We start from the raw sequence: 16,469 nt of genomic DNA on the forward strand, positions 1-16,469 counted from the left end.
ATATATAGAATATGGTTAATTTAATTGCATTTTCTACTTTATTGCATTAAAAAGTACATGGTTAATAAAATAATCTATGATTATTCCGAGAGTAGAAATATGGAAAACTATTTAACTTTTAACCATAATTATACACAGAATTGCATGTGACGTTTGCATGGTGAATATAATTTTTCAGTAGGTAAATATGTTGTTTTATTCAAAATCCAATCCATATAGAAAAACCTACTACAGTTCTATCAATATGGAATATTATTCTATATTTGATTTTTTGGATGAGTTATTGTTTAAATATCACAACCTTGCATGTCTGGTTTTGTGTACTTATTAACTTTATTAACAGGATTCTGATGAAGAAGCAGAATTTGGTCCTAAAGATACGACTCCAATATCATTTGTTGCTAAAGACAATGTCCATGGTTTAGGATACAGTGGTCTTGACCCCAGGTCAGCACTCCCTGGAAGTCATGTCAATCTGTTTGAACCACCAGCAGTTACTAAAACAGGTCGGAAAGGAATCAGGGGTCAGGTGTGTATTTAAGGATGTACAAAGGTGAAATTAAACAAATCTAGAATATAAAATTGATACTATAAGTCAGAATAGCACTAGGTAGTAACAAAATAAACTAAAATATTGATAGGTTATGGAGCTCCTTTTTAAGATCATTTTTTTTATATATAAAAAAATAGGGGGGAAAAGGCTGACTTAGACATTTACCTTACATTTGCATTGGTATTATTTTGGTCTCAAATGGAAAGAAAAGAAATCTAGAATTTTCTTTAATTTTGATAAATGTCCTTTTATGAGCTTTTGAAGTCTTATATAAAATAAAAATGGGTGTTATGGGGCTCCCTATACCTGCTAAATTGGGCTGCTGTATCATAGAAAAAAACAGAAGGAGTTTGAACATCTAACACAAATTCCTAAACCTCAACTAAGTACATCCTTAAGAAAATATATGCACATTATTATTTTTATTTATGTAAGATTCGTTGTAATTATTGATATTAAAGTAATAAAATTTCTGTATTCGTGAATTCTAATAAGGATCTTATTTGGTGTAATCTTTCACTGAAATTTGAAAAGTTCATTCAAAGATTGATGTTTATGTGTATTTTAAAGTTGGAGTAATACAATACTAAAAATAAGTAGCGTAGAATCCATGATGACATTATAAAGGCAGGAATGGCTTTACTATATAATGAAATTTTAATTTTCTGATTCATTGGGTTAGAAAATAATCCAATTTTCTCCATCAAGAGTAGAAAAAATATGTTTAATATGTAAATACCAAAGGCCAATCCAATCATTTATGGATTAAAACCATTTATTATTTATTACTAAAAGTAGAGCTCTTTCATTATTTCATTGCCCATGATATATAGGAGAAAACAACACAAAAACAGGAAGTTTAAATATCTGTTGTGAAGAAAAACAAGTACTGGTATTATTTTATTACCTTTGCTATTCATTAATCAATAACCTAACAAAATATCTCAATGTCGCAGAACTTATTTATTTATGTTGCACTACTTTACGTGTGACAAGAGAAATATCTCTTTGTGAGTAAAACTGTAAAACTGTATAATAGATTTAGGTCACGACCATAAGAGAAGTAATGACATCATCATCAATGCTAAGGATAAAATGTTAATTATATATTTGTAGGGATTTGGTGTAGGAGCTTTAGAGGATGAAGATGATGATATTTATACTAAAGATCACATGTCAAATTACGATATGACCATGGAAATAGAGGACACATCAAATTTACATGGATGGACGGCTCCAAAACATAAACATGGTATGTTTATAGAGATCTATATGAATTTTTCTGACTGATTGGAATGTTATTGCAATGTGCTTTCGTCTGAATTTTACTTAACACTAACAGTCAACTATTTTGTGCAAATGAGGAGATGCGGTATTTTTTGCCAAGGAATTATAAAACAAATATTATAATAAAAAATCACTTGAAAGTAAATGAACTTTCATGGATAGATCCAGTTCTTATTAATTGCACGTTATTTTAATTTTAATTTTAATCTCAATTTCTTTTACAGTAAAGTTTGACCTGACACAAATGGCTATGTTTATATGTGTATTTGAATTTTTTTTAAACAATTATTTTCATAAAAATGTTTGCGAGTGAAAGCAGTTATTTATACAACTATGGAAAGATATTATGTTCCATTCTTTTTACAGAATCTAAGCAGTTAGCAATCGGCTATATTGGAAAAGTTCTAGAGGGATTTAAGTTGACAGATAAACCTCTTCATCAAAGAAAATCTTTTCCTCCTCCTGATTTACCCAGACACTTCAGACCTATCCATGTTTTCCAGAAGCCCAAAGATACAGAATCTGATAGTATTATGAAACAGAAGGAGCAGACGTCCATCACCAGAAGCATTGCATTAGGGGAAGTTCGTAAGTATTAAGGGCTATTCCATTTAAATGAATGTGGGAGGGTAGGAAGGCACTATCAAAATATCCGTACAACCAAGAACCATTTTTATATAACTGTGCTTAATGGTAATAGACACATACTGAAAAAAGACCCATGACCCACATTCATTGATTAAACTTTCCTTCCACATACATTCTAATGGAATAGCCCTAAGATGATTAAACTTCCCTTCCACATACATTCTAATGGAATAGCCCTAAGCATATAATCTATTGGAGATTCATTATGTTGTTTTGCCAACATTTGTATTCAATCCTATAGAACATTTAAATTGTGTTTTCCTTTACCCAAGAAGTGAACGAAAATTGGTTCCCATGAATAATAATGAATCCATAAAATACTTGTGCATCGAAGTAAAATGAAAGGAAATTTAACAAAATCATTGTGTGTTATTTACATGAGTTAGTGATGATTAAGCTGTGTTAAAAAAGGTCACAATAAATTTTGTGAATTTAGAATATAATCTTTAAGAAAATTTATTTCAACCCTGACTTCATTTTTATTTTATTTTAAAAAGATATATATGCTAATTGTATACAAAGGGTAAGTGCTTGATCAGTATTTAAAAAACTGTTTTTGAAAATTACACAATGAAAATTTAAAAAAAAAATGAATGTAATGCAATAAATGTTTGGTAAATTTACCATTTTGTCTTGTAAAGGAATTTTATTCTGTTATTTTAAAGTATTCAAGATGCTAGTTATTTAGATTAATGGTTTCAAATCATTTAATTGCATTCTGAAGAAGAAAATAATTCCTTTTCATACTCTTTGTCTAGATATGTCATTATAGCTTCCTATATATATAATAAATTTGTCTAAACAATGTGTTACTTTGCAGGATCTGTTTTTGATTTGGTGTCATCTAAAGATAAAGACAAAATGGAAAGAGCTAGAAAGGGAACTGAACTTTCTCTAGTACAGCCTTCAGACAAAAACCTGATATCTATTCCTGAAAATCAGCAATTATTTAAAGTACCATCAGTGAGTTCATCTACAGAACTACAGTTGGTTCCAGTTCATACAGATATTACTGAAAAGTCACAACAGTCACAGCCAGGAACTGATCAATCTAGAACTAGTGCACCAGTATTCCAAGGAGGAAGTTTGTCTTTTAAACCATTTATCAAAGATGAAAGAAAACAAGCAAGATATGAGAAATATCTTGTACTTGTGAAACAGGGAATGAAGGGTAATATTTGTTATCAATTGACCAATCTCAATGCAATATGTTATAGTCACACATAAGAAAATGATATTCAGTAAAATTCTTGTATTAAATAAAAATCAATGAAAATTACAGTTTTGATTTTTTTTTCATTCTGATGATGTTGTAATGAATAACTTCTAAAGTATGAAACTTTGCTTGCATAGAAAATTGTACCCACGATTCCTTTGATTTTTTATTGAAATTTTGGTCATGGAAAGCTGTATCCGACAAAAAAAATATGGATAACTTAGAATAAAAATAAAGCATAGTTATACTGACTGAACTTAAAAAAGAAAAATGTGCAATTTCTGTGACAAAAATTTGACACACATAACAAACATGCATTTTATTGTTCAAAATGATAATGAGTCATTATCATGTATTGCTGTATTATCTTCAATGACTTTTCACGGAATTAAAAAATTTAAATGAAAATACTATTTAAATAAAAATTATTATGTAAAAGTCAAAATGAAGAAAATCTGGTTACCATTTATACATCCAATTTCAGTATTCCAATTTTAATTCTAACCACAGATGCCTATGCTGAAGTAACAGAAGGACATATGACAGAATGGGAAAGAGAAAGAGAGAAAGAAGAATTTATAAAGGCAGGAAAGATGTACAAACCTTTAGCAGGGATGATAGCCTCCAGGTTTACCAGGGCTAAGTTTGATGATACTGTTGAAACTGTAGATGTTCCTGCAGAAGAAGGGGTAAATTTGATTATATTTACTTAAACTATAAACAAACTAGGGCCTTACTGTGATTTTAAGATGAAGATCATCAATTAAAGCATTGTTCCTTTGCTTATGTGTGTTATTTGCTGTCTTGTGTTGAACATATTGCAAACAAAAGAAAGTCATTATAAAACATTCTAACATGACGTCCTTCAAACGCTTTGAGTACACACCCATGGTAAAATATGAATATATTGTTAGGGCTGTTCCGATTGTACTCCCAAGTCATACGTTTTTTTATGAATGAGCTACCCGACGTCAGAATATAAGCATTTTACGGGAAAATACACACCTGTGAAAGTGAAAATCATCACAACAAGGAAACGTAAACAAAGATGCAAAAATGTGTTATATTAGCCATTTTTGTATACATATGAGACATATAAGTACAATGATCATTTAGATTCATCCAAATTTATCTAAATATGTGATTGTAAATGGTTTAAGCATCATCATTTATTCAGTTTTCCCCATTATTTTACATCAATTTATTAGTGCGTTTATTTACGGGAAGGGCAAAAAATGCCATCTACTAAAGCGCTTTGATCCAAAACAATTGCGGTATTTGTCCTATTAGAATCGAAATAATTCATGGTGGCTTGAATATATCAGGATTTTACCACAGGTTGTCCCTTAATGCTGATATTTTACCTCTAGCAATCGCTCAGGGTAAAATATTTGTCATAAAAAGCCAACCCGTGGTAAAATCACTATATATTCAAGCCCCCATGAATTATTTCTTAATTATAAAAAAATATATATAAATATACTTGTATTAGATTTTTTATAATTTTGAAATTAAAACGAGTCATCAACAACCTGGCAGTACTAGTTACGATGAAAATAGAAACCTTTGGTGATTGTTTGCGTTCATACAAAATTGAAAATAATTTGAACTTTTACTTAATATTTTAAAAAACGTGAAAAAGGACAAAACTATAGATCTTATATGTGCCTCTGAAATAAATATGCACCAATTAAAATGTTGGAATGTTTTACTGTAAAATCTTGCAATTTACATTAAAAAGAGCATTTCAGAAAATTTAAAGAAAGAATTTTGAACTTCAGGGTGACAAAGATGACAGAGAGAAAGCTGCAGAAATGAAGATGTATGGTAGATTGACGAGGGATGAATATAAATGGTATCCACATAAACTGTTGTGTAGAAAGTTCAATGTGCCGGATCCTTACCCAGGGTAAATATTCTATGGAAATCGTTTTAAAAACAGAAAAATACTGTAGTTCAGAAATTATTGCAAGGTTTTTATTAATGCATTTAATGTAATTATGTGAGTATCACAATTAATATGAATTATAATAACTTACATTTTGAATTTAGATAGATATATTTTGCAGACATTTATGTATGCAGATTTTCTTGAAATGGCAATAAATAATCTCACATTTTTGTCCATTGTTTAAAAATTGCAAAAATAATAGCACACAATTATTTCTGAATTTACAGGACTTTGTTTAATTGTCATGATAAAAATTTTGCTTCTCTAGCAATTACACCTATGTAACAGGTTATTGTCCCCTGTGCAACACGTTGATGTGGGACATAAAAATACTTGGTGTCTGTCTGTCTGGTCTTATTAAGGCTCTCACATATACAATTCTTGGAAGATTTATTTAAAAAAAACTTATATTATAGGTTTATATCCCTAAATGCCTAAAAAGTTCAAAAATCAGTGCCGATGATTTTGTTGTTGTTGTTATGTTTGTAAAGATGGAATCATGATTTATTAATGTTTATTTCATGTGGTTTCTTAGTATCTGCATCATTGTTTTCAGCAGTGTATGAGGCTCTGCTACATGAATCATGGTACTGGTCTTCTAAATTGATTAGGTATTCAGTTTTCTATCGTAGGTGGTGAAATGGTTCAAACCAAATTAGATAGATTCAAATTCAAAAATAACAAATTATTTAAAAGCATGTGGTAATAACATTAATTTTTTATCTATTTGTTCAGATCTGGTATAGTTGGTTTACCTACAGTAAAGAAAGATAAATTCTCTGTGTTCAACTTTCTCACATTCCAACCAGATGAAATGGCTGAACCTGAAATCTCTGGTAAGTTAAAAAAGTGGAATTTGTTCTCAATTTAACAGCAGTATTATATTATAGTATACCATTGTACTTTTGTATTTTTAGAAAGCAACTCAAGTTTACTGCAATCTCCCCCAAGAAATATAGCAAACAGCTTTGATTGTATGAATGTTTCAACTCACCAATACATCAAATGAATTCTGTGTTGAACAAAGCGACTCCTAAAAATATTCATTATGAAATCATTTTTTATCAGATACTCATTACAAATGTTTATTAACCAACTAAGTGCATTATTGCCAAAAGTGACTGTTTATTAAAAATTACATATTTTCTGTAATGGCCCTGTTTTTCTGTAATGGTCCTGTTTTTTTCTGTAATGGCCCTGTTTTTCTGTAATGGCCCTGTTTTTTCTGTAATGGCCCTGTTTTTCTGTAATGGCCCTGTTTTTTCTGTAATGGCCCTGTTTTTTCTGTAATGGCCCTGTATTAATGCCCAGTTTGTCTGTATTAAGCCCTGTTAGGGTTTTTAATAAAGTTAATAAAACTAACAAAGTTGTAAAGAGTATAATACCTTTTTGTATTTTATTCAATTCAGTAACCAGCAACCAACATTAAAGAACCATATAAAGGGATCACTGTTCATCCTGTTTTTTTAAAACATATCTCTTTCAACTTAATATCTTGGATATTTGGTATATTTAAAGCTTTATAATGGTGAAGTACAAATAATTTTGTTCAAACTAAACTGTCATTAAAAGAGTAAGACAGTACATCAAGTTAGCACAAACACATACACTTTTGATCAGTTAGTTAATAAATGTATTAAGAAATGGGTGTTTTTATAATGGCCCCGTTATATGTCCTCGGTCAGTAATAATGGCCTTGGATGTCTGTAATAGCCCTCGGCATTGCCTCGGGCCATTATAGACTTCCTCGACCATTATTACAGACCTTGGACATATAACAGGGCCATTATAAAAACACCCATTCATTAATACTATAATAATGGTCTGCATTAGTTAAAATGTTGAATGTGATCAATAATCCTTCATCTTAAATGGGTCACTGTGGAATGAAAATATAGTCTCTTTGGTTTTCTTTAATTAAACAGTTAAACCCCTTCCCAGTGTGCTTTGGTTTGGCTGTACTGTATATGTACATGTACCCAGCCACGTCTAGTCAGAATGAGGATGTTAAATTTAATGCCTTGTAAAGAGATAATGCCATGCTCTCTGCACAATATGAACCCTTACAACAACTATGTGGGGGCCTGTTGCATGGCAAAATTTGTGCCCCTACCTAATATACAGCCATCTTTTTTAGTGGCAGGCCAAACTTTTCCAACCTAAATCCTTGATGGCCTCTATTTGAGGAGCTGTATTTATTGCGGATTTGTTTTCTCCTGAATATGCATGAAATATTTGCCACTGGACTTTAAGCAGCTGACAATCAATCATTTAAATACTAATTTCTTGTGAATATGTATAAATATATAGATGGCATGATTTCTGCAGGTTATATTTATTCATTTTCTCATTTTTAAGGTAGCAGAGATATTGATAATCAGACATCTTCAACATCTACAAATGATAATAAAGAATCTGCAAGCTCGCAGGATAAAACTTCCAAATCAGAGGACATATCAATTTCTTCCAAGCCTGTGTCTATATTTAGTCATCTCTCTGCACCAGAAAAACCAAAGCACCAATCGCAATCAGGAAGCAAAAATAATAGGACATCAGAAAAGCCTAAATCTATTTTTAATCATCTTGTGGAAGAAGCAAAAGACAAATCTGAAAGTTTACAAAAAGATGCTCACTTTGACAAAGCAGACCAGGGAAATGATGAAAAACAGGCTTTTGTTGAAGGGGAGGTAAATATTGTCAGTAGAAAACTTTTATTATGTGAACCAAATAAATTTTATGGGATAAATTAACTAGCTTCACTGTATCCACCTCACTTTTGGGGTAGTAAAGTTTGAATATATATATATATACGTATATATGCTTGAATATTAGGTTGTATTTTAGAAAACAATAATATTAAAAAATATTTTAAAACCAATGAAAGTGATAAAAAAGAACAGTAACACACAATCCTTTTGTTATATTTCAATTTGGATAAAAAAAACACAATTTTTATACATGTACATGTAACAAATTTTGTTGTAGAGGGGTCTAAATACAGCATAAACAAAATTTTCCAAAAGACCAAGAGTGAAAAAATATGTTATAAGAAAATGCATTTGACTAGCATCTCAAACAACTGATGTTCTTAAACCCTACTGACTGCCATTTTTTCGATTGCCAAATAAATTGATCACAATGTGTAACAAATGGATCTCTATATTAATTTAATACAAAGTAGAAAACAATAAATTTGTGGCAAATAAGGTTAGGTTTAGATTAATACAGGGGAGATAATTTTGACATGAAAAGTAAAGATTTTAATTACTTTGAAACTTTTATGATGTTTTGTATAGCATTACTTCACAGTGAAAGGAGTAGGTCCAGTAAGACCCCCTTTTGGCTCCAAAATATAGCAGTTTTACAAAATTGTTAAAATGTAAACTTTTAGCTCTTTATTGGAAAGTAGAATACTTCTGCTACATGTATATGGGCTATTTATGACAATACAATGCACATATATCGGGTACAAGCATCATACATCATACATATAAAGGTTGAGAGTGAACATGGATGCAGCCACTTTCATTTTTGACAAAAACCATCTATCTGAAAAGTGACATATGGCATTTTTGATAGATTTCATAAATTATTACTTATTAAATCGACCGAATTAGACACTTAAGTGTTTAAAAAGTGTCCAATGAACTTGAAATTTGAGGCCAAAATTGACTCTCACCAGATCTACTCCTTTTATTTTAATTTTTTGTATAAAGTAAACATGTAAATAAGTTTACAGAAATTAAACTTATTTGTTTTACTTTTAGAAAACAGTTGATGGAAAACCATCATTGGATTTATTTGCTGCTATTTTTGGAAACACAGATTCAGAAGATTCTGACAATGATGAGTTAGAAGATAAACCACCAGATGAGACTCCTAAAACATCTATAATCTCAAAGCAGGGTATAAAATATAATCATTGAAAAAAAAACTGTTTTTAGTAATATTGAAGTTAAAAGTATATTTATTTCGAACAATTTAAAATGATTTAATATCTGATGTGAGGTAACATTATAAAATAAAAGATGTGGCTTGATGGCCAATGAGACAACTCTTGACAAGAGACCAGTTGACATAGAGATTTTAAAACAACTATAGGTCACCATACAGCCTTAAACAATGAGCAAAACTTAAATGGTATAGTCAGCTATAAGCGGCCCTAAAATGAAATGTTCAAACTTTTACTAACAGCCCTTTTATGTACAAAGTAATGAACAAAAAGCAGATATGATATACAGCAAAAAACAACAACTACTAAATTGTAGCTCCTGATTTTGGACAGGCACACACAGAACAGGGCAGGATGAAACTAGTTTGCTTGCTGAACTGAAGATTCTCCTTCAGTGACCTGGTACCATAAAATGGTCAATGTCATGCATGTTCTATTACTACATGTATATCCAAAAGAGAGGGGGGGCTAAAACATATATTTTTTTCATACTTTAAAGAGTGTTAGGACAATCTTGTTCACTTTGTTAGCTCCCAATTAAGTCTACAAATCTATTTATTCATAAAAAGAAATTAAATAATTTTAAATATAAAAAATATGATAATCATATTCATTTCTGTTTAATTTTTTTAAATTTAAAAAGTGAGAAAATTTAATTGTTGAAAATGCCTTCCTATTTTCGAGTTTTACACATTAAGACTAGAAGTGTAAGTCATAGTAATACTTTGCAGATATGGAAATTACACCCAAAGAAGCCTCAGATGTACCACAGTATTTACCAGGAGGACCAGTTGTCATGGAAACCTTAGAAGATAGACTATCACCCAAAGTACCAGAGGGGCCATTAAGTTATGGCCCTTTACCACCATCTTCATCTGGTGAGTTGTTTGATTAAAAAAATGACATTTGACATAACATTTACATATACTGTGGATTCATTTATTCTTTTGTGGGTACCAATTTTCATGGATTAAGATAAACCTCCATGTTCGAGGATTTTTTATTTTTTGGTTTAGCTGAAGTCTGAAAACATCTCTATAGAAGATTTTTTTGTTGTTGAACATTTAAACTCTTTGTTCACATGTACCCACGAAATCCACAAAAATTGGTATTCAACTAATAATATTCCACAGAAGTTATAAAGCTGAATTTGGCGGTTCTGAATACATCCTTATTTTGATTTTGGAAATATCAACAGTAATATATAATAACGGGATATTGGAAAAGACAATATTCCGGTATTTAAAGTTTGGGGCTAGTATAAATCTGTGAACAGCTATACAGTATTTTTTATGTCTTTAGATGTTCTATTTATGTAAGTTTGTCATTAAGAAATAGTATGTGGTATTAATGTCAATGGGATGAAACACACAGAAGAAAATAACTAGTTGCATGAAAATTATCCCCCCCCCCCCCCCAAAAAAAAAACAAAACAAAAAACAAAACAAAACAAAAAGAAAGTTTTAAATGTAAGTCCCTATTTATAAATTAAATATTATATTTCAGCTGCATCTACCAGTACTCCTGCATCTACCAGTTTTGTAAGCAGTGCTGATTATTTAGCACCAACAGGTCAAAGAAAGCATGGTACAGGAGATTTTGTTGATCCATCTTTACTCCCTGATAGAAGTAAACACACTAGGGATTCTAGTGACCACAGAAAGCATAAACGCTCCAAATCCAAACATAAAAAAGAGAAAAAGGTAATGTAAAAATGTATTTCTTAACATTAGATTTATAATAAGAAAGAAAATTTTAAAAAATATTTTTTTACTTAAAAAGGTCTGTTACAAGAATGACATTCTCCATTCTCCCTAAAAATTCCTTGAAAAAAATTGGCATACATGGAATATATATGATAATGGTAAATCTGTTTTAAACTTTGGCTACAATATTCTATGATTAAACTCTCTTTTCTGTAAATCTAATATTATTAGCCTTGCCGGAATTCAGCAGCATAAGTGAAACCATTTACAAAAAATTCTTTGAACAATAGACATTTAATTCGTACAAGTTTATTGTATAGTCTGTAAGGTATGATTATAATTTATGTGTGTTTATTTTAAGTCTAAAAGTAAAAAGTCCAAACACAAGAAGAAGGATAAACGAAAGAAGAAGAGTTATTCTGACAGTGATGATTCAGACGAGAGTAGCAGTGAAGAAAATCTACCTACAGATAAGGAATTATTAAACAAGTAAGAAAACAAAACCTTTGTACAGTGTTCTCCCAATGGCTTTTTAGCATCCTAGTAAATTCTTGGTATAAGCAACAGAGATATTAAAAAATTTGAAAGCTCACATAACTCAATTTTTAACTATTATCAACACAAACCTCTGTACAACAAAACTAGGGGGATCTCAGTTAGATCTGGGGTGTTATGTTTAAGGTTGTCTCCAGGGTTGTTTTAACTAGCATGAAATGTGATTTTTTTTTTCAAAACTTGCTTTTATTTTCAGATTGAGGAGTTTACCTAAAGGGAAACATTCACTGTTGAGATGAGGACATGCTTCGTTGGATTAACATCATTGCTCATCTGTGATAGAAAAAGACACAAACAATTTTCATGTTCAGTTTATACAGGATATGTTGTCACAGCAGACATTAGCAATTATAAAAGTTTATTTATATTTTCAAATGGCTTTAATGGTCTAGGAAAATAAAACTCGCCATAAATGCCATGATCAAAATTTTGTACGCCTGATGCTCCTTTCATTTAAAAAAAGACAAAAAAGGCCAAACAAAGTAATGAAGTTGAATAGAGCACTGAGGACACACAAGTTTTAAAAGTTTTGCTAATTATATTTAAAGTAATCAATTTCAGGGGTATAAAATACTTGATATTACGAAAAAAAATCATAGTTTATATACGACCCCAAAAATTTTTGGGATCGTATAATGGTATGATGTCGTCGTTCTCGTCCGAAGACACATTGGTTTCCGGATAATAACTTCAACTGTTCAGGGTTCGACCACTGGGGTCGTATATAGCTGCGCTCTGGTTTAAATAGTTAATTTATAATTGTGACCATATCAATGACAGTTCATGTCAAAACAGAAGTGATGACTACTGGGCTGGTGATACCCTCGGAGGAAGACTCCGCCAGTAGTGGCATCTACCCGGCGGTTGAATATAAACTCATCATAGATAGCAGGATTGAAATTTTGTACCCCATACATACATTTGGTGACAAGTGTTGTGTTCCAAAGATTCATCAGTGACGTTGAAAGTTAAAAAGGCCTAAAATTCAACGTTTTCAAGTTCTTTTATTTAGGTAACCTAGAATATAACAATGGTGGAAATCTGCTGCAATGTGTAAAAAAAAGAAGTTGTGGTATGATTGCCAATGAGACAACTATATCTACGACTGTTCAAATGAAGTGAATGTAGTAGATATCAGCTAATCATATGATTGATACAGTTTGAGCGTTAGAATTACAACCTATATGTCTCTAGTCAATAAATAATGTCGTGACTCAACTTGGTTTGATAATGCCCAATGGGATGAAAAGGACACTTATACATTTTGAGGTCAGTAGGTCATAGATCAAGGTAACAATATAAAACTATTACCAAAGTTTGTTTGTTGTCTTGGTAAAAACAGGAACAATATTGATTTTGGGTTAGTAGGTCAGAGTTCAAGGCCACAGCCATTCTTGAAAGACTAAAATTTTGATGAAGTTCCAATTATAAGTTGTTATTTTTTTAGGTTTAATCATGCCCAAAGGATGTTCAACTGTTGGGGACAAATCTATCAACTTGTCACACTATTAACCTGGTAGATGATAGTTAGAAGCTCATGTGTTGATATTGATTGAGTCTCAAAAATTTGTACAAATCTAAAAACCAGTTGAAATTTAAAACCTTTAAAGTATGATTGAGCATACACTTGGAATATATTTTATCTAAATTTGGTAGTATATACTCTCAAACTGTCAGCCATCCATTTCAACATTATCTTGGTGTCAATAAAAGGAGATAGTACACTGGCATTATTTGAATGAGACATCAACTAAATAAGTTGGTTCTTAGGTTCATGCTATATTTATTAGGTTTAAAGATTCAGAATTATGTAAATTTCTGAACCTGTTTTCATTTTTAGCTCACCTGGCCCGAAGGGCCAAGTGAGCTTTTCCCATCACTTGGCATCCAGCGTCCCTCGTCTGTCGTCGTTAACTTTTACAAAAATCTTCTCCTCTGAAACTATTGTACCAAATTAATCCAAACTTGGCCACAATCATCTTTGGGGTATCTAGTTTAACAGATGTGTCTGGTGACCCGGCCAACCAACCAAGATGGCCACCATGGCTAAAAATAGAACATAGGGGTAAAATGCAGTTTTTGCCTTTTAACTCAAAAACCAAAGCATTTAGAGCAAATCTGACAGGGGTAAATTTGTTAATCAGGTCAACATCTATCTGCCCTGAAATTTTCAGATGTATCGAACAACCCGTTGTTGGGTAGCTGCCCCATAATTGGTAATTTTAAGGAAATTTTGCTGTTTTTGGTTATTACCTTGAATACTATAATAGATAGAGATAAACTGTAACAGCAATAATGTACAGCAAAGTAAGACCTAAAAATATGTCAATACGACCAAAATGGTCAATTGACCCCCTAAGGAGTTATTGCCCTTCAAAGTCAATTTTTAACAATTTTCATAAAATTTGTAGATTTTCACTAACATTTTCCACTGAAACTACTGGGCCAAGTTCATTATAGATAGAGATAATTGTAAGCAGCAAAAATGTTAAGTAAAGTAAGATCTAAAAACACATCACCCTCACCAAAACACAATTTTGTCATGAATCCATTTGTGTCCTTTGTTGACCAAGGTGAGTGACACAGGCTCTTTAGAGCCTGTAGTTGTTGAGCCTGTGACTTTTGGCTCGACATAGGGATAGTGATGCGTCGGCAGCGTTAGCTAACTTCTAAACAGCTTTATATTTTAGAAGGTGGAAGACTTGGATGTTTAATACTTTGTGTATGGATGCCTCAAGTTATGAAGTTTCTGTTAGTCACATGTTCAATGTCCTTAGCCTCATTTTCATGGTTGAGTGACTAATTGAAAAAAAGTTAAGATTTTTTGTAATATTTAATTCTCTTTTATTACATTTTGTATAAGTAATAAGATAACTATTTTTGGTATGTGCGTACCTTGCAAGGTCCTCATGCCCGTCAGACAGTTTTCACTTGAAATTTACCTCATTCATGGATCAGTGAACAAGGTTAAGTTTTGGTGGTCAAGTCCATATCTCAGATACTATAAGCAAAAGGTCTAGTATATTCAGTGTATGGAAGGACTGTAAGGTGTACATGTCCAACTGGCAGGTGTCATCTGACCTTGACCTCATTTTCATGGTTCAGTGGTTAGTTTGGTTTTTGTGTTTTGGTCTGTTTTTATACGACCGCAAAATTTGAAAAAATTTTCGTCGTATATTACTATCACGTTGGCGACGTCGTCGTCGTCCGAATACTTTTAGTTTTCGCACTCTAACTTTAGTAAAAGTGAATAGAAATCTATGAAATTTTAACACAAGGTTTATGACCACAAAAGGAAGGTTGGGATTGATTTTGGGAGTTTTAGTCCAAACATTTTAGGAATTAGGGGCCAAAAAGGGCCCAAATAAGCATTTTCTTGGTTTTCGCACTATAACTTTAGTTTAAGTAAATAGAAATCTATGAAATTTTGACATAAGGTTTATGACCACAAAAGAAAGGTTGGGATGGATTTTGGGAGTTTTGGTTCCAACAGTTTAGGAATTAGGGGCCAAAAAAGGGCCCAAATAAGCATTATTCTTGGTTTTTGCACAATAACTTTAGTTTAAGTAAATAGAAATCAATGAAATTTAAACACAATGTTTATGACCACAAAAGGAAGAATGGTATTGATTTTGGGAGTTTCAGTTTTGAAATAAGGGAAAGGGGGATGTGAAAAAAAAATTGGAGAGTCAATTTTTTTCATTTCAGATTTCATAAATAAAAAAAAAAATTCTTCAAACATTTTTTTGAGAGGATTAATATTCAACAGCATAGTGAATTGCTCAAAGGCAAACATTTTTTTTTAAGTTCATTTGACCACATTCATTCTGTGTCAGAAACCTATGCTGTGTCAACTATTTAATCACAATCCAAATTTAGAGCTGAATCCAGCTTGAATGTTGTGTCCATACTTGCCACAACCGTTCAGGGTTCAACCTCTGCGGTCGTATAAAGCTGCGCCCTGCGGAGCATCTGGTTCTTATACTGTATGCAAAAGGGTCTACTATATTTGGTGTATGGAATGATTGTAAGGTGTACATGTCCAGCTGGCAGGTGTCATCTGACCTGGACCTCATTTTCGTGGTTCAGTGGTCAAAGAAAATTAGTTAAGTTTTTGAGTTTTGGTCTGTTTTTCTAATACTATATGCAATAGGTAAACTAAATTTGGTGTATGGAAATATTTTATGATTTATTTGTCAGTGTGCAGGTTTAATTTTACCGAAACCTCATTTTCATGGTTCATTGGTCAATGTTTAGTTTTCTTGGTTAATGTTAAGTTTATGTGACAGTTGTAATAAAGCTTTATATTTAGGACTATTAACTTATTATCAATGATTAGTAAAGAAGGCGAGACATTTCAGCGTGTGCACTCTTGTTACAAATAGGGAGACACTGCCAACATAAGAGTAACAATTAGCAAGTCTGCAGTATTAATGAACTATGAGTGACCTGACAAAAGAATACTCCTGCCCTACAATACGTTTTGGTGTAAATTTTATTATCTCCCTTTTAACATGTTGTTCATAAATGTTTTTCCTTTCTTTGTTTAGAAAAAAAAATCATAAGGGTTCCACGGAACCCAGTGTCTCGCCTACTTTTGC

The 16,469-nt window shown here is 31.6% G+C and overlaps 1 protein-coding gene across 1 annotated transcript in view; it reads left to right on the forward strand.

Moving 5' to 3' along the window:
* LOC139524328 (G patch domain-containing protein 1-like) overlaps positions 1-12,281 on the forward strand; it is a 29,026-nt gene extending 16,745 nt beyond the window's left edge. The window contains exons 7-19 of the mRNA XM_071319083.1: positions 344-529; positions 1,670-1,805; positions 2,207-2,428; positions 3,309-3,659; positions 4,215-4,393; positions 5,486-5,613; positions 6,391-6,491; positions 8,014-8,342; positions 9,423-9,561; positions 10,339-10,485; positions 11,114-11,310; positions 11,675-11,802; positions 12,065-12,281. Coding sequence (XP_071175184.1) covers positions 344-529; positions 1,670-1,805; positions 2,207-2,428; positions 3,309-3,659; positions 4,215-4,393; positions 5,486-5,613; positions 6,391-6,491; positions 8,014-8,342; positions 9,423-9,561; positions 10,339-10,485; positions 11,114-11,310; positions 11,675-11,802; positions 12,065-12,107 — 2,286 coding nt within the window. The 3' untranslated portion in view covers positions 12,108-12,281. The remainder of the gene's footprint in view (positions 1-343; positions 530-1,669; positions 1,806-2,206; positions 2,429-3,308; positions 3,660-4,214; positions 4,394-5,485; positions 5,614-6,390; positions 6,492-8,013; positions 8,343-9,422; positions 9,562-10,338; positions 10,486-11,113; positions 11,311-11,674; positions 11,803-12,064) is intronic.
* The last annotated feature ends 4,188 nt before the right edge of the window (positions 12,282-16,469 follow it).

This window comes from Mytilus edulis, chromosome 5, assembly GCF_963676685.1.
Source record: "Mytilus edulis chromosome 5, xbMytEdul2.2, whole genome shotgun sequence".
Classification (NCBI taxonomy): domain Eukaryota; kingdom Metazoa; phylum Mollusca; class Bivalvia; order Mytilida; family Mytilidae; genus Mytilus; species Mytilus edulis.